The 18,751-nt window shown below is 45.4% G+C and overlaps 3 protein-coding genes across 6 annotated transcripts; 2 read left to right on the forward strand and 1 right to left on the reverse strand.

Moving 5' to 3' along the window:
* Window positions 1–6,627: 6,627 nt before the first annotated feature.
* LOC127763912 (uncharacterized) lies at window positions 6,628–12,024 on the reverse strand. Of its 3 annotated transcripts, none has more exons than XR_008015777.1 (7): window positions 10,906–12,024; window positions 9,017–9,200; window positions 8,700–8,924; window positions 8,462–8,578; window positions 7,907–8,140; window positions 7,138–7,741; window positions 6,628–6,990 (listed from the first exon to the last, which is right to left on the reverse strand). XR_008015777.1 is itself a non-coding variant. In XM_052288717.1 (6 exons), exons 1-6 carry the CDS (start codon window positions 11,508–11,510, stop codon window positions 7,532–7,534), a joined length of 1,575 nt encoding a protein of 524 aa, XP_052144677.1. In that variant the 5' UTR covers window positions 11,511–12,024; the 3' UTR covers window positions 6,628–7,531. The 3 variants fall into 3 exon arrangements, 1 of the variants encoding a protein (XP_052144677.1); XR_008015776.1 differs by having other exon boundaries at window positions 6,628–6,996; XM_052288717.1 differs by having other exon boundaries at window positions 6,628–7,741.
* A 1,087-nt stretch (window positions 12,025–13,111) lies between these two features.
* Window positions 13,112–17,287, forward strand: LOC127761670 (14-3-3-like protein GF14-E). 2 transcript variants are annotated; one of them, XM_052285997.1, is made up of 6 exons: window positions 13,112–13,194; window positions 15,198–15,626; window positions 15,715–15,793; window positions 15,954–16,076; window positions 16,742–16,858; window positions 16,953–17,287. In XM_052285997.1, the coding sequence occupies exons 2-6, from the start codon at window positions 15,217–15,219 to the stop codon at window positions 17,010–17,012; spliced, it is 789 nt and encodes a 262-aa protein (XP_052141957.1). In that variant the 5' UTR covers window positions 13,112–13,194; window positions 15,198–15,216; the 3' UTR covers window positions 17,013–17,287. The 2 variants fall into 2 exon arrangements, with proteins under 2 accessions (XP_052141957.1, XP_052141956.1); XM_052285996.1 differs by having other exon boundaries at window positions 13,118–13,194; window positions 15,175–15,626.
* Window positions 13,201–14,692, forward strand: LOC127761671 (F-box protein GID2). The gene has a single exon (XM_052285998.1). It carries the CDS (start codon window positions 13,522–13,524, stop codon window positions 14,176–14,178), a length of 657 nt encoding a protein of 218 aa, XP_052141958.1. The 5' UTR covers window positions 13,201–13,521; the 3' UTR covers window positions 14,179–14,692.
* Window positions 17,288–18,751: the final 1,464 nt, after the last annotated feature.

Below are 18,751 nucleotides of genomic sequence, written 5' to 3' on the forward strand. Positions count from 1 at the left end.
GTTATTTTCTTTAAATGGACTAGTATTAGGTAGTTGAATAAAATATTGTATTGCCTATAGATCACTTTTATACCACATTGTGGATGCCCTTAAGTAGGAGAGAATAAAATAATACTAAGAGACACTGTTTGATGGTGCATGCTGCATGCAACACATAATCGGAGTAGGAGGACGTCCGACTTTTTCAAATTGGGTCGAACACCCGACCTTAATCGTTCTCCTAATTTTTCAAGTGGATAATTGCATTTGTTTGGACTCTCGCTGAACCAATCATGATGCAGTGCGGGCCTGGTCGCGCCCACGGTGTTCACGTGGGTGGGGCGGGCTATGCATGCGGGATAGCACGACTGGTGGCTACGGTTGTACAAGCTTCAATACACAGGCTATAGATTTGGAGCCAGCTTCAATACAAGCTTCAATACAAAAGATGAGTAAATTAAATATTAATATATCAATAATTAACTAGTGTATAAATAGGCTATTAAATTGACGAAGCTAGTAGTTAGTTATATTATATTATTAAGGGACTAACTAGCTGTCATTCAACAAATTTCAGAGTCGATATCACAAGGATTTTTCATCTCATATATAGTGAGTGTAGCTTAACTGGTTAGGTTCCTTGTGGTGGAACCAGTCCACCCAGGTTTAAATACTAGAATTGACATGGGTGCTCGCATTTGCTTCAACCTAACTGGACCAACCAACGGTGCTCACACGGGCTAAAAAAATTATAACAGGCCCATGGTCAACTTCTTTTTTATCACAACTTATTACAATATATCTATAGTGTAATTGTATTGTAATTATACCATAATTATAGTGTAACTACACCATAATTACACTAGAGTTACACTATAATGACAATGTAATTTTAGCTTGTAACTAAATTAAATTATTCACTTGTTCGACTGATGAAGTGCATGTTCTAGCAATTAGAATTCATATGCCATCCCACACAGGCACTTGCTGGAAGATTTTGTCAGCCTACACTAGCACTAGTGTTGGTAACTTTTTTTTTGCCAGAAGACAATCACAATCAGGACACTTAAAAGTCTTACAGTGATATAAATTCGCCAACCAGCCAGATATAGCCAAAGGCTTAAATCAAGATGAGTTTTATAGAAAGAAAAGCTAAACCGGCTAGCGGAGCCGATTTAGAGATCAAAATAAGTCTCTAGGCCGATTTAGATCGATATGAGGATAACTACCCGTCTAGTGGGTAAACTGAAGGTTTACGGGACAAACCTATAAAGGGGTAATCGCACTACTCTCGCAGCGACGGCGGACGATTTACGGCGCAAATCGACGAAGATGTAGTAAAACTAGAAAGTAGAAAATATGGCTAAAAGTAAAGATAAAAGAACAATTCGATTGTGTTCGGGGGGGGGAGAGATATATCAATCGAACCGGCCTTATCCCTTAAAAAGGGGTTGGTCTTGCCTCCTACAAATCCTCCTCCACGTCCAACTCGGGATAGAAACAAATGGAAATCCGAAACATACCTTCCCAAGTAAGGAAACCCGAGACCCGACGAAAACAAACTCAGGCTCGGTGTAACGCCCTGAAAATTCGACCGACAAAAATCTAAACTCTAAAAATACGGACCTTCAAAAACTTTTTAAATAAATTGCATCATGCCGATTTTATTCGCCTATGTCATTGGATTTTGATCTCGGAATTTATTAATCGCGGATAATGAATAACTAACTAGGAATAAACCCTAAAAATCAAATTGGCTAAATAAATAATTAAAATATAATTTAAAATAAAGATTAGATGAGGATAGAAATAAATAAAATATTATCGCGACCATAATGGTAATTGTGATGGAGCAAGAATTAACCTAATTAAAAATTTAAAATAAATTATATAAAAAAATAAAATATGAGTAATATTAATCTAGAGTGGATCCATTGGTTGGGATAATACATATATTGAGTAAACTTCATTTATGCAAGATTTAGAAATTATATAATCAAATTTATATGGGAAATAAACTAAAATCGGGATAAATAGGAAAAGTCACTGTTCATTGCCTCATAGGTGCTCGATTTCGGTCCCTAGCCCTAGATCCCCCTCTGCCACGCGCCCGGCCACGCCCCGAGCCCCGCGCCGCCGCTGCCGCACCGTTGCCATCGCCGTCCCGTCGCGCCATCGCGTCGCCGCGCGCCGTCGCCATCCCGCTGCCGCGCCGCGCGAGCCGCCGTCGCCTCGAGCCCCGTCCCGCCGTCGCATCGCCCGCCCCGCGCGCCGCTCGCCCGTCGTGTCGCCGCGCCTCACGCCCCGAGCCGCCGTTGCCATCCCATCGCCGCTGCCGCGAGCCCGCGCCGTCGCCGTCGTGTCGCCGTCGCCCTCGAGCCCCGCGCCGCCCTGTCGCCATCGCCGCACGCCGAGCCCCGTGCCGCCGCGCCGTCCCGTCGCCGCGTCGCCATCCCGTCGCCGCGTCGTCGTCCCGTCGACGCTCCGCCGTCGCCGTCGCGTCGCCCGTCGCCCTCACCGCGCGCCGAGCCCCGCGCTGCCCCGAGCCCCGCACCGCCGCCCGTCGCATCGCCGCTCCGAGCCGTGCGCCGCCATCATGTCGCCATTAGGCCGCCCGCCCCTCCCCCGCGCCCTTATAAAACCCGGCCCCTTCCCCTTCTCCACCCCACTCTATTCCCTCCTCCTCTCCCTCTCCCCCTTCTCCACGCGCCGCCGTCGTCGTGCCGCCGCGCCGCCGCCTTCGAAGCCGCCGCGCCGTCGCCCCGGAGCCGCCGCGCCGTCCGTCGCCGCCTTGCGCCGCCGCCGCCGCCACCGCCGTCGGTAAGCCGCCGCCCTTTCCCCCTCCTTGCGCGCTGTCACCGCCGCCGCCTCGGGTAAGGGAGAGAGAGAGCCGAGAGAGAGAGGGAGGAAGAAGCCGAGAGAGAGAGAAAAGAAGAGAAGAGAGGAAGGAAGAAAGGAGCCGGGAGAAAAAAAGAAAAGAAAAAGAAAGGAAGGAAAAAGAAAAAGAAAGGGAGAAAAAGAAAAGGGAAATAAATAGGAAATTAGAGGGAGATTAGGGAAGTTTAGAAAATTTAAAATAATTAGAATTTAATTAATTATAGTCGTAGAATTGCAAAATTCAATATAAATTATGGATTATTCTTGGTAATTTCTATAAGAAATCAATCCGCGGTAGTAATTTAGATGTAATTAATAACTAAATGAATTCTTATAGATTATTATAGATTATTTTTGGGTAATCTCTATAAGTAATCGATTCACGGTAGAAATTCGGATTTAATTACTGGGGATTTTAGCCGTGTATTATATTTAATCATTTAGTCATAGACTAAATTAAATCGTATAATATTTCTAGGATTTCGTCCGATATTTAGCTCGCAATAGAAATTTCTAACCTAACATATGGATATAATGCTCGGGTAGATTAAATTAAAAACTTATGATAACAAAATATTTATACCCGCAAAATAGTTTAGGATATATAAATCAAAATTAGGTTTGCCCTAGTTCGCGAATAGTAAAGTTAATATAAAAGAATCGACTCTCGCATTCGACTTCCATTTGGATTTATTTGGATTTTTATTTGAATTCTAACCGAATTCAAATCAATTTTCGCACGTAACTATAGAGCCCGAGGGAGTTGCGGATCCAAGCGAAGGTCAAGACCCGCAAGACTTTGAGCAAGGCAAGTCATCACTATTCTTTGAACATGTTGATCCCAATTGCGAAATTATTTTGTTTACAAATAAAATTGCATGCAATGATAAATATCCTACTTGTGATTATGCCATGCCTTGGTTATTGTTTACCCTTAAAATCCTTGTAACCATGTTTACGTATGAGTCCCTAGTCAATTATGACAATTGCTTAGAAATGCTATTTTAGAATCATGCATACTCATATTTATCAAATGTTATATGCTTGGGCAATTACCTTTGGGAAAGGTAATTGAGATGCGGCATGTGGAGACATGAGCGCCACATTGCCATGATGTTGATGACATGATTTGTGAAAGGAGAAATAAAAACTAAACAACTGTTTTCGACTGGGGCGGCTGGAGGATTTGGGTGATGTCCGGAAAAGGCTAGTGCCGTCCCTGGTCAGTTAAGGACCGAGCCATGAAGTTAAGCATGAAACGACCCCCGTACAACCGCACTTCTCGTATGGGTATAGACTTAGCGGAGTAGATAGCTGAGCGGAGGCAGTATCCATGCGTAGTGGTCTTTTTTTAGGTGTGTGATGCGGCAAGCAGTCTGTTGGCGGATGCCCGGTTCGGATGGCCAGGTGGATGGCGTATGTCCGTTCCAGATGGTCAGAGGTTGGCTTGGCAATACTATATGAGGATACCCATAAGAGAACAATCATGATGGACTGGGTTCAATGACAAGAAGCAACGTAGGAGTGTGTGTTTTTCCCTTCCCGGGAGCGCCAGAACTCCTCTCACTGCTAGAAACGTATGACGCCTAGAGTGCATGAGGATTAAAGTTCATGGAGCGGGTACTGCCAATGCGAGGTTATCAAAAGGCTTTGCCGTGACGCGTCTCATGTGTTGGGACGAGACTCATGTGTTGGGCAGTCGCGGAGTGCGGGTAAAGTGTACATCCACTGCAGTGTGAGTAAACCGAATCTATTCGAATAGCCGTGCTCACGGTTATTGAGCACCGGGACATGTATTACACTTGGCTAGACTCTAAATTCTTAACTTGTGTGGGATGGGATATTGCATGATGATTTCTATGCTGATGGAGCCACTTCCTGAGAGGCGAGAATGTGGACGTCCTCAGAAAACCCTGACGACTCAATGGCGGGAAGCCATCCTTGGGATCACAATGGATGGTGGACAGAACCGTCATTGTTTAATATGAACACTGGTACTAAAATTTGATCAGTCTGTGCTAGGTCTTAGGCTTGTGAAAAGAATTACAAAACTTGCTTTGTGCAAAAGAACCATACACATCCTTTGAATACCCCTGTCATGTGCATTATTGCTGTGGTGGCTTGCTGAGTACGGTTGGTACTCACTCTTGCAATATACAAACTTAATCAGAGGTTGGAGATGAAGCTTCGGAGGACCCCTACGCTTACTACCAGGAGGGTGATGAAGACGATGGCGCCCAGTAGGTCTTAGTTACGGTCGTTGCCTATGGCAATGGCGTGCTGCTGCCTTAACTCTGCTGCCTTACCTACTTCTGTTTTTGGGATGTATTCCGGACCGTTCGGTCCGATGATTTAAGACTATGCCTGCGGGCTTATGATGTAATGATTCGTACTAGACACTCGTGTATGTGCACATGGTATTTCAGCTAAGAATTCATTTGTACCAGACTACTTGATCCAGGGAAATGATACTGTTTACACGATTGATTCCTGTTATAAAAATGGGGGTCCACACTCGGACTCTGCCGGTCTGACCGGCCACACACTGCCGGTCAGACTGGTCCTCAAGCAACGGTCTGACTGGCCAACATACGGTGGTCAGACCGGCCCTGTAGAGGAAACATGTGATATTTCCAAATCTTGACAATAATTTCTTAATTTGAACCTAGGTGCCAAATTTGAGTATAAACAAAAGAAAACTTATGTTCTGATGTGGTAGGCCCAAGAAAAAAGGTGTGATTTGAAGTAAGAAATCTATTGATAAATTTATAGTAAAACCGTATAATTAAACTTGCTCTTAAGCAAAAGCGACGTCATCGACGAAGTTTACGAATAGTGCATGAATGAGACTCCTCTGACATAAAGTCAGACGTACATAGCCACTAACGTGTGAGCCCATAAAAATAGTCCCACCTGTCAGGGACCATGTCTCTCTGATTTTAAGCCTGAGGAGCTCGCTCCGGTAGTACACGAGTGTGCTTGTACTATGGGTCGGTACTTTTTTTGGCGTGAGATAGGATTGATCTGCTGGCTGGTGATGTTGATCGAGGCGTCGTCCGCGTGGTGGTGCTGGGTGGGGTGTGGCTCCGTGTGTGACGGGGGTCAAGTCGTCGCCTGGACCCCAGGCGCCGCCCGCGACTCGGCGGCGAGCTTTGGTTTGACTGGCCAAGCCTTGTTTCTTTGTGATCCGCGGGTCGAGGGAGTCGCTTGCCAGAGTCCAAAAGGACACCGCGATTTTTGCGAAGCACCGCGCCTGGTGAGTCAGACAGTCACGCACGACGAGAGGGAGTTGTCCCCGGGTCAGATTGGCATGGGAATCGTCGGTCGTCTTCTCTTTACCTTAACCTGATTTGAGTGTTCCAGTTTCACTGCGCACGGTGCGAGACCGAGGTCCGTCGAAAAACGTCGCTAGCTGTTTCTGTTGGCCAGTCACGGTCACCAGGGGAATTCGCCCAGCCATATATGGCTTGGCAAGCCGGATGGCAACTCCGTTGTAGTGCGTTTTTTTTTATTTCATAATTAGTAAAGTTTAGCTTCAGGAATGGGATAGAGAGACGGTTAGAGTTGCTGCATAAATCCCCTGTGATACTGCAAATATATTAATATTAACAGCGACTGACATATAGGCCAACCGAACCCTCTGGGTAACTGCACAGCTGCAGCCTACACCACCAAAATAACATTGGCTGTGTTTATCCAAACTTCCAACTTTTTCCTTAGATCCAAACTTCCAACTTTTTCCATCACATCAACCTGTTATACACACACAACTTTTCAGTCACATCGTATCAATTTCAACTCAAACTTCCAACTTTGAAAGGAACTAAACACAGCCAATTATAAAACATCACAACATGCGCATGCGAAACTTCCATGTTGCAGGCACGACGTCCACTTCGCACACTGTAAAGGCGCATACCGATGCTGTCATGCCTCACCCTCACACTCTTTTTGAACAAGGAATAATTAATTATTTGCCACTCTTACGGATGGTGATAAATGATTTACCACTGGACCCACATGTCATAGACACGTAAGGGTCCACATGTCATAGACAGCGAGTGGCAAATAATTAATTGCCACATCTTAAAAGTGGCCAAAAGTTAAATGTCCCTTTGAACAAAAGTAGAGCACCTGAAACTATGAAAGCAACAGTACAGTTAGCAACTTGGCACTCGACTGCATGTCCACAAGAAACGGTAAGCCGTAGAGTCACCTTTCAGTGAACTACATAGCTCTGTAGTAGAGATCACTGATTAGTTCATGACAACGAAACTGTACCTGTAATTCTTGCAGACTGAAGAATTGACATGAAGAAATGTTTCCATTCACGAGGCTGGCAGCAGGCTCACTCAGTTACAAAAGACCTAAGTCAACAACTGGACTAAGATTTTCTTTACTGTTTTCCCTACAAAGCTGCATACATACAGATCAAAGAAAGGCCAGCATTGCAGTTCTATCCAACTATGAACATATGGCTGCTTGATTGGCAACATCGTGTTGTTTTGAAGGCCACCATGATTGCTGGGGCACTTCATTCTTCTATATTTCAGAGGCTGAAAGGTTCCGTAGATCAATATTTAGACCGCAGGAAGTTCCAGAACTTTTTTGTTCTGGAAATTGCAGCAGCACTTTCGATGGACCGACAAAAATGGTCAAATATTTAACATGCAATTCAAATACTCGAGGTATTTGGCAACTGATCAAGCCGGCTGTTCAGTATTTGGTGAGCACGCGCACTTCGGTATTGCAGTCGCTGGTGTAGTGCTTCTGACATTTGATCAAAAAAATCAGGATCCCATCTCTGAATTAAACGGGGATCCTCAGCATAGCATATGTATATCGATGTAACTGCACTTTCGACAACTACAACAGTTACCCCAACCTGAAAGGGGGAAAAATCAATCAACTCAACATGATCCAACAGGGGTCATAGTAGAGAAGTCCTGCTGTGTGACTCCTAGCAATATTCTATTGAATTTGTCCAGTAAGAGAAATCCTTGTTTCCTTGTAAATTTCAATTAGATTTTGCATGACCATAAGAACTTACCAGTATCATGCCCATCAGCATAGAGGTTGAGCCAACCATAATAGCTTTATCACTTTGTTTAAAATATGTCCAAACACCCGTACATGTTCCTGTAATTAACCCACCTAAAATGGTGCTCATCAGAAGGACAGCACCTGAACAGTCATAAGCAACAAGTGCTTCAACGCCAGTTGATTGGAACAACTCCCAAGCATCCCTAGCTGAGCGATTGAAACTCTGGCCATTGATAGCTATCTGAAAGTGAAAAGTATGTGAGACATTTGTGCAAGCCCAATAGGATATCAGTAATTTGATATAGTAATATCCATACAGTGATATTGATTCACAAAGCATACAAATTGGTGTAACATCAATCCAGGTAAGGTATCGGGTATCCATGTGCACTTTGACAGTTTGTATAGTAAAGTTGAACTTATTAATAGCTTAAGGAAACATTTAAAGTTCTATCAGTTCAGAACATAAATGATAAAGTGGCAAACACATCGAACAGGGACAGTTTTGGCATTGGCATGAGATTATCAAAACTTCCACAAAGATAAAACATCTGTCACTGACCTGTACATATGCATATTTGTTGAAGAAGCGAACAAGAGTTTCCACGATATGAAACAAAAAGTCAACACAGCACAGCAAACACTCATTGTTGCCTATTTTAGAACGAATTCCTCGAATCTGAAAATTAGTTAAAAAAATAAGAAAAGGGAAAATTAATATTTTATTGAGAGAATGACAATAAAACATGGTAATCTGAAAATTTCATGCGGCGAAACTCTGTTAAGGTAAAGGTACAAACCTCCCAACGTAAAGTCCTAATAGCAGCCGTAAAAAGTGATCCATAGCAAATGCTCCCAAATGAAGTTGTTACAGCGTACTGAAGTGATTTTAGAAGTGGTTTTGGGGGCATCGATGCAGCAGCTTGACCACCATGAATGAGAACAAGAAAAACCATCCCTGATACTATGACATGGACTGTGTTACTAAGGACAGCTCCAGTCCAAAATAAACTGACTGAGAAAATCTACAGATTACAAGTGAAACAATCAGAAAATATATAAAGAATAGGAAAGACGTTGAAATTCGATATAGAATAAACAAAACTTGCCCGCTCACCAAAAGAGCCCACCATTGCCCTCCATTAGGTATGTGAAAAGCAAGAATGCCAGACACTCCAAAGGACCATAATGCCATCCAACAAAGCATGACTAACACAAATGCATATGCTATCCTCATCACATCAGGAAGTTCCCATACCATTCTTACTGCCTTCTGCAATACAAGCATTGTGAAGGGGAACCTAGCAAAAACCAACCCAATTAATGCCATTGGAGATAAACGGGGTATGTATTTTTGCAGCAAATATAATGTTTATGAGAATAGAAGGGGTTATTTCTCATGATTTTAGCATAGAATGGAAGGAACAATTTTAGCATAAGAATTCCTTATGAAACCAAACCAGATATTTTCAGGGCTTAAATAGTTTTCTTCCACAGACAGCCATGACATGCAAAAAGGTTGCCATAAGACATCCATGTTAACACCTAATGTTCACAACAAACTTTTACCACCTACAAAGTTTGTAAACCTAGCTAAATTCTGTGAGTTGAAGAAAAAACAGTTGCTGTCAAATTTTCCACTGATAACATGCCGGCTGATATTGGATGACAAAATATCAATAATCAGTGGGAACATTTACAACCTACAAATATAGTAATAATACTGTTTGTCTGTTTGATACTGGTTTGGGACATAAGCTGATTATTGCAGAGTAATCTATAGAATAGTTGTTTTGTTGAAGTGACACTGTCCATGAATGTAATTTTGCCTAAAGATCTGGTTTTACTCACAAAAGCAATTATTTTCCCATATATACAACGTTATTTGAAAACAGGTTATCAAACTAAATTTGCACATTGCATTGTATGATGTCTCTGGCAAATACCAAAAAAGGAAGCTTGAACTGTATTTAAAAAAAATGCTTGACCAGTGGGTTTAAGACAGCCCGTGACATTCAACTAAGTTGAGAAAAATCCCCCAGACCGCAGTTGAGCACACTCAACTTCTCGTGGGGAGCACGCTTCTACCAGTGCCTGCGAGGGGGGGTGTTTTTTGGGCAAAACCTGGGTTCAAGCCTGGGCCGGCATCCCCTCTACTGGAGGCTCTACCACTGCGCCGCAAGCGCGTTTACAAAGCTTGAAATGTACAAAAAAGGATTGTGGAAAACCCATTCCATTTATCACATTTCAATGTTCAGAAGTTATTTAGATATTCATTGTCCATTGGTAAGTTTCATTTCCATCATGGTGTAGAGCGCACTACATGGATAAAACAGAGATCAATAGCATCTTGTCCTCATGTACAATCCTACTGGGAAATGTACAGAATTTGTAAACAAATGTACATCAATAACAATTAACTCCAACAATTCAAACATGTACAATCCTACTGGGTACACAGAATAGCAGAGACAATCTGCAACACCTGCTTAAATCTTACTCCCTCTGCTTTTTTATTTGACGTTGGTTAGTTCAAACAATATCAAGAATGGAGGGACTACTATGTACGCACGCACCAAAAGAATGGCATGATCCCTGACATTGTAGTTTCTTGTACATCTTTACAGCATTTGTAGGCACTAAAGCCTAAAAGCAACACTAGCCCATGCTTAAACCGTGTGCTACCATCCAAATCAAGTTAACTCTAAAAGAGTGTGAAGAAACAAAGCACTAGCATTGCACACCCATACATATGGGTGCACCTGTTGGTAATGGGAACCGACATGGACACGCGCCAACAGCCTAGTAAAATTCTTATAAAAGAGAGCTGCGCAATTCATCGATTTCTCCAGTGGCAGGAATTTAGCTTCTGTCGGTGTCAGCATCATATGAAGTATGAACCCTCACCTACTCAAGTCTAAGTTTGCCTCGAATTGCATACGATTTCTAATTTTGTGCAGGACATTTGAGAAGACAAAAAGGGCAGTTGCTGTGCATTATTATTACCTATCAAGAACTGACATGACGTAGAGGAAGTGCAGCGCTCCGCCGACGGCGAACGCCACGCCCCAGAAGAAGTGCTTCCCCCAGAAGCAGAGCACGCTGACCACCGCGAGGTAGGCGGTGAGGCTGTGCACGGCGGCCCTCATGACCACCCTCCCCCCGTCCTTCTTCCCCGCAGCCGCCGCCAGCCACGCCCACGCGAGGGCGGTCCCCACGGCCCCCGCGGCGCCGTAGTAGGGCCAGTACGACTCCGTGAGCTCGGACTTGGGGGTGACCTCCTCGGCCTCGAGCGACGGCGGCGGGGGCGCCTCCCGCGCGGGCTCCGGCGACCCGGCGAAGCGAGGCGCGGCGGTGAGGTTGGTGAAGCGGTCGATGTTGAAGCGGTCCGCCTGGCCGAAGCGGTTGAGCCCCGTCAGCGCGAGCGCCCCGCCGAAGACGAGCAGGTGGAGCAGGAACACCACCAGCCAGAACACGTCCCGGCACCGCCGCCTCGGCCACGCCGCCGCCCCCACCCCCACCCCCGCCGCCCCAGCCACCGCCGCCGCCGCCGCAGGCCCCGCGGGGCAGGGGCTAGGGTTCGCGCTCTCCCCCTCCTCCGACGACGACATCGCCCCCTGCCCCGCCCCGCCGGAGATCAGCAGCAGCGGGGACCGCACCGCACCGCACCGGAGCGAGGGATCAGCCGCGAGCGGATCGCGGGGAGGAGGCCGGAAGCGGAGGGGATGACTTGGAGGAGAAGAAGAGGATGGGGAGGAGGAGTAACTGCTCGGCAGTAGTAGAAGCGAGGCAGTAGTAACCGTTTCTGGTCATCGACGACGGCGACGACTCGCGCTGAAACTGTGAGAACTGGGAAGCGATGGGCGATGGCGACGTCGCGGCGGTGTGGGGTGTTTGGGGATTTGAGGGGAAAGCCGGGGAATTTCGGGGGTTTTGCTGTTGGGTTTGGGGGGCCGGGCGGAGCGCGACCGGCACCGCCCCCTTCCTCCGTCCGTCGCTGCGCCTGGTTGGTTGGCTTTGTGGATTCTAGAAGCAGCAGCCAGCAGCTCAAAGCAAGTGGCAGTTGGGATTGGAGAAGGCGAGGCCTTGGTGGTGGCGTGGTGCCAGTTCGGAATTCTGATGCGCCCCGCTGCACGAGAGGAGATTCCGCGACGGCAACTCCCAACTTCTTCGTCCGTCGTTTCGACTCCCCGATTCGGCGATTCGCTACCGGGGATCCAAATCCATATCCACGGCGTTTGTGTTCGTTTAACCTGCAACGTTTGGCACCGTTCGAACGTGACACCGTCGATCTGTCAGTTACTCTCGGTGTCACCGTCAAGAAACTACGGTGAAGTTGGAAATTTTTTCCATTTTTAAATTTTTTATTTTTAATATTTACAGAAATATTGTACCGGCGAAAATTTTTACAAAAGTATACCCTGCCGAGGGCGGCAGGGTGACATGAGGGACGAACAAGATGAAAAAAAACTAGAAAAATGCATCTTTGGTAGGGCGAAAATTGCATTTGCCCCCTTACAGCCCTTGCAGAGGACGGCAAGGGACCTCAGTGCAAAATGCGCACACCTTGCCGTCCTTTACTTGGGCAACAGAGGCCATTTCTGTAAATATTTTGGATGATATAATATTTCTGTAAATATTAAAAAATAAAAATTTTAAAATGAAAAAAATTCGGTGAAGTTGATGTGACATCGATGGGCCGAAGACGAGACGGTTTTCTGAGCCAGGCCTACTACTGGGCGAATTCTGGAGAACGGCCCACTGGAGTACTCTCTCCTACTGGACAGACCGGGCTCAACGCAGACACGGAACGGAGGCAGCCATGGTGAGGTCGGGGCAGGCGTCATGTGCCCCTGACACCTGGGCCCCCCCGCGACATCATCCTCCAGTCACGTCGTCCTCCTCCACCTCGGGTCCCCAACCTTTTCAACCACACCCACCCAACACGCCATGATGAGGGCAGCAGACAAGTGGGTCCCACCAAACAGTGTCGACGGGTAGATGCGGCTAGCAGCCGTAACAATACGGGCCCACCTTATCACCAACGCGGAGTCACCCGAGCCCACCTCGCGTGACCTCACTGACATGTGGGGCCCAGACGGTTAACTGCCGGTGGGACCACGGAAACAGAGAGGGCGGGCGAGAGGTGGGGCCAAGGCTCCACCTGTGCGTGGAAACCTTTTGGACTGCTTTGGTGTGCCCAGCTTTTTATGGGGGCAGGAGCGCGTCCGGAAATAGAAACATCTCGCCGAATTTGAACTCCACCTGAGCACAGGAGAAGCCGCAGCCACTGAGGTAAACTGCTCCTCCTCGCCGATTTCCCCCCTCCTTTTTCTCTAATACCAAATTACTCGAGAAATTGTGTTGGTTCGGTCCGCGGGTAGCGTGATTCGGCCAGATCTGGCGTCTGTGTGTGTGTGGAGAATTCGAGGGTTTTGTTTGGGTTTGTGGGGGGAGTAAATCCGGACGAATCTGTGGTGGTTTGGGGGGGGAATTCGGTGTGTGTTTGAGTTGATTTGAGTTCGTGGATGATTCCGTTGGATATTGATAGGTCCTAGTTCTGATCCAGAAGTGGCGGCTACGCCTTTGCTGTAGCCTCACCGATCCGCCGCCGCCGCCGCCATGAAGTTCCGCTCTGATTCGTCAGGCGGCGACGAGCCCCGCGCTCCGGCTGCCGGCGACGGCGGCGGCGGCGGCGGCGACGAGCCGGCCAAGAGGCAGCGGACCGATCCGTCCTCCAGTTCGAGCCAGGGCGAGGCCTCCTCTTCCTCGCAGCCGCCACCGCAGCAGCAGCAGGAGGAGCAGCCTCCGGAGGATGCGGGAGAGGGCGAGCAGCCGAGGGTTCCGGATCTCGGGGAGGACCTGGTGTTCGAGGTGCTGCGGCGAGCGGAGGCGCGGACGCTGGCGGCCGCGGCGTGCGTGAGCAGGGGGTGGCGGCAGCTCGCGGAGGACGAGCGGCTCTGGGAGGCCGCGTGCGTGCGGGAGTGGGCGAACCTCGGCTTCTCCGAGCGGCAGCTCCGGGCCGTGGTGCTCTCCCTCGGTGGATTCCGCCGGCTCCACGCTGTCTACATCCGCCCCCTGCAGCGGCGTGGCGCCGGCGTGCCCAGGCAACAGGGGAGGCGGCAGCCGCCGGTGAGGTTGGGCCGGGACCAGGTTCAGCTCTCGCTGTCACTGTTCTCCATTGGGTTCTTTCAGAATATGCCTTGTCCTAAGAAAGACGGCCCTAAGAAAGACAAGGGAAATGACAGTGATAAGAATGGAGGGGGCCAATGCGGGTAGTCGAATTTGTGGAATAAGCTTCACTCCAACAAGCATCATCCTAAGCTACCATGGCAGTTGCCCTATTGTTCACACTGGTGATGCTAGAGAGTGTTGGAGAGACGAACAGGAAAATCAGCATGCTTGATTTGGGACATGAGAGAAATTAAGTGGAATTGCAAGATCTGAATTGGTTCGGTTGTGTTCCGCACTTGTAAGATTTATGTGATAGTGTCACATGGATTGATGGACGTTGAGTGCTATGAGGACAGTTGCGTGAATGCTGATGACAAGTGATTTACTTCAAGAGAAGGGAGAAATGGTTTGCAATTCGTTCTGCTGTTGCTGATATTCTAGTTATCAGCTATTGTGTCAACTTGATATATCTGGCCCAAGAGCAGTATGGACTGTGTGCCTTCTTGCGCCGGTACCAAGCTTTAGAGGGAAAGCTGATGCAAATAGCTTTTGTTTGCATAACCTTTTTCAATTAGGGAAACATAATTTCCCATATTAGGCATATGGAGAATTATGTGAGGTATTGATTGTTTGTACAAAAATAACCATTTTATTCTTGAATATTGCATTTTCACATGTTAACTAAGGTTCTTAAGTTGATCTGACTGCCATGTACAATATGGAGCCCAACAAGGGGTAGTGACACATTTTCTCAACTTCAGTATGCAATAAGTCAGTCATTTTATATGTTTTTACATGTGGAGCTGCGGATAATGTGACAAACTTATGTAATCGTGAATGATCTTTTGATGTTTCTCTGTTTTTCTTTCATGTAGTTTGATATAGGATTCCTTTATCTGGCACTATTGAAGTTTTGTTGTAAATAATGTTATTCTTGCAAAGATTATCTTAAATCAATCATTTCTGGATCTGAAGAGGTATTGTAACAATCTGAAGCTTTGCACAACCAATTGCAACTAAACTTTTGTATTTCTTAGGGTGAGGACTTGAGGTTGGTGTGATGGGCATTTAGCTAACTGAAATTTCTCTCAAACCTCACAGATTTGACCTTCTGTTTCTACCAGAAAAACACAAACAGTGAAGATGTCGCAGCCTGCTGAGCTTTCCCGTGAGGAGAATGTGTACATGGCTAAGCTTGCAGAGCAGGCCGAGAGGTATGAGGAGATGGTTGAGTTCATGGAGAAGGTTGCTAAGACAGTTGACTCTGAGGAGCTCACTGTTGAGGAGCGCAACCTTCTATCGGTTGCTTACAAGAATGTTATTGGTGCTCGCCGTGCGTCATGGCGCATCATATCATCCATTGAACAGAAGGAAGAGAGCCGTGGTAATGAGGATCGTTGCACGCTCATCAAGGAATACAGGGGAAAGATTGAAACTGAGCTCTCCAAGATCTGTGATGGCATCCTCAAGCTTCTTGACTCCCACCTTGTGCCTTCATCCACTGCTCCAGAGTCCAAGGTCTTCTACCTCAAGATGAAAGGCGACTACTACAGGTATTACAATAGTTCCTGGCATAGCAGTCTTTAATTTCTATTTCTTTATATTGTCAAGTTCATGTGTTTGAATGTATGTGTTTGATAGGTACCTCGCAGAGTTTAAGACTGGAGCTGAGAGGAAGGATGCTGCTGAGAACACCATGGTGGCATACAAAGCTGCTCAGGTGGTTTCCTTAACAGTGAATTTGTTGTTGCGGCATCCTGTTTGTTTGTTTGTGCCATTTTGCAATTTTGATTGGGGGTATTCAGCTAAAGTTATTTGTGATGTGTTCTCCTTTGGTCTGTTTTGTTTTTCTGAATATTGTTGGTGATAAAATCTTTCAGGATATTGCCCTGGCAGAGTTGCCCCCAACTCATCCTATCAGACTTGGGCTGGCCCTCAACTTCTCGGTGTTTTATTACGAGATCCTCAACTCTCCTGACCGTGCTTGCAATCTTGCAAAGCAGGTTTAATTTCTACTGCATTCTATTTCATTATTTGTGAATTGGAGGACCATATGGAGTTGAGAAGATATTTTGAAGTTTATACCATTGTTGTGAAATATAATGTCTTAGTAATTGGGATTGAACAAATAACATGTATGAATTAGTAATACACCTGGAACAGGTTCTACTTAGTTCTGTTAGCAAATAGCAAAGTGTAGGCTCCTTAATGCAAGTAAGCTGAACGGGTTAGGTGCATTGTCATGATGGATTTTCTTCATTAAGAATACTTGATAGAAAATGATGAATCAAATAAGAGGTGTAAGAAATTATAGTTTACAGTTACAGATTTGCCCACCTTGAATACTTGAGTGCTTCTAAATAACTGATGAAGTCCGAGCATCACTATGGCCATTGTGACGTGGAACAACTAAGCTTGTCTCAATATGGCCATCGTTCATTCATAGAGGCCTACCAGTTTGTTCTGTAATTTGTTAATAATAGATATCTGATGTATATAGAATGGTTTACTGCAGACAAGTTTGCTATAAGTTCACTGCTTTGTCCATGGATATAATTGATCTTGGACTTGGAGCACACATTATGTGCCTTACTTTATGAAACTTGCTTGTGCTAGTACTTATATTTGCCATCATAATAGAATGTGACAGTAACCTACTTTATCTCAGGCTTTCGATGAGGCTATCTCAGAGCTGGACACTCTGAGTGAGGAATCCTACAAGGACAGCACTTTGATCATGCAGCTTCTGCGTGATAACCTGACGCTGTGGACTTCTGATATCTCGGTATTTTCTTCGCCGCTAGCATATATATTTGCACTTGCATCATATTGTCTTTGGAATCATCTTAAATGCGTAAATTCCATGTGTGCGGCTTCAGGAGGATGCTGCTGAGGAAATCAAGGAGGCCCCCAAGGGCGAATCAGGAGATGGACAGTGAACATGATCGAATGCGTGCGCCCACAAACTAGAATAGTGACGCTGCAAATGTGCTGTGGGTTATCGTTTCATTTTATAGATTGTAATGTCTCGTGATTTGTCGGAAACAGGAGGCGCTCCCCATTTATGTTGTGCTAGGAAACCTTGCAGCTGACTCGCTGCTTGGCTGGTGGATTCTCGAGCTGCACTTTCTTTGGGGGGAGCCTCAGGGTGGAACCTTCATGTCACTTATTGGATCGATTGTTTTCGGTATGTCAGTTGTGAGCCTTATCTCCAGAGTCCAGTCCTGCCAAGTGCCCTGCTTGAGTGTTTTTGGTTTCTTCGATGTAAATCCCGTTGTGTGCACGATGGTTCTTGATTCACCACACATTGTTGTCTACATTGCCAAAACGTATGCTTCAAGTGCCCAAAAGGCCGAAGCGGTCCGAGAAACATTATTCTGTCAGGTATGTGTGATAAGCGGTTTCATATGCAACAATGCTGTAGGGACCCAAATGTTCACTGGCATCATGTACAGATACTTGTAGTACCAAAATTAGTTTAGCAGATATAAGCACCAGTGGTGTGGTTATGGCCTTATAGATTATTACGCACACACGATTATGCCATCACTAGAAATTTAGTGACTAAGATTTACTAATGACTTCTGCGTCATTGAAGTGTTAAGAGGACGTATACGTGCGTCACACACAAGTCTGTGCGCGTGTGCTTTCTTTCGTATTACCTAGAAAAAAATAGTTTAGTGGAAAATCATGTGTTCCAAATGGGTCATGGTACTTGCGAGAACGTTGGTAGATCACCTGTAGCTTCCGTTAGCTTGTATGAAGTACAACCGACGTGGCTCCCTCTCACAAAGAACAAATCTAAAATAAAATTAGAGTGTAACACATTCCGATATAATAAATCTGACGTAAATGTCTAAATTCGCTGGATGTGCCATAATCAGTACTAAACTAGAAAATAGGCGTGTCTTCTGACACGCCAGGTGATTAGCCTATTTCTCTTTGTAGGTTTTATCCAATTTTATTTATTTTTTATAAGATTCACTGAAAATGCTATATTTGACAGGGCCTCTTAAAAAATTGTGAGTAGTACCCCTCCTGAAATAAATCATTTTTTCGCTCCCATTTGTCTCAAAATAAGTTCAATAATTGTATATGAGTTTTGAAAAATAGAGGATACATGCATTAGGAGTAGATAAAAAGTGAATAGCATTGGGATTTGATAAAGTGAGGATATTCTAGTCTTTTTGGTTTTATATTGATGTGTGAGATAAGTGAAAAATAAACTTATTTTGAGACGAATATAGTACTTAGTTCTCCACTCAACGTACAAATATTGTAGTTTTCTAGATGATTTTTTTATTTTCTATAAGACTCATCAAAAAATATTATATTTGATAGGATCCCTTGAAATTTTTAGTTGTGTTTTTCATGAGAATGAGCAACTAAACATAACTAAGCATAGGGGTGCCTTCTGCTTGAAAATTTTTATCATTAAAAAAATGGGGTTTTCTTCTTCAAGTTTGAATATTTAATTTCTTTCTTTTTTCTACAACATTTTAATAGTTGGCACTAAAGAAGACAATTATTATGCAAAGAAGATAATACATCTATTTCAATCCTACCAGAATGGAAAGCTCTGGAAGCTGTTAAATCTTTTTTCCCCTTTTTTTACCTTGCTTCCAGATTGTGGCCCCGACGATGGTGTCACCTTTTCTATTTTCTTTTACATTTGGAG

The sequence above is a fragment of the Oryza glaberrima genome, chromosome 2 (genome assembly GCF_000147395.1).
Source record: "Oryza glaberrima chromosome 2, OglaRS2, whole genome shotgun sequence".
Taxonomy (NCBI): domain Eukaryota; kingdom Viridiplantae; phylum Streptophyta; class Magnoliopsida; order Poales; family Poaceae; genus Oryza; species Oryza glaberrima.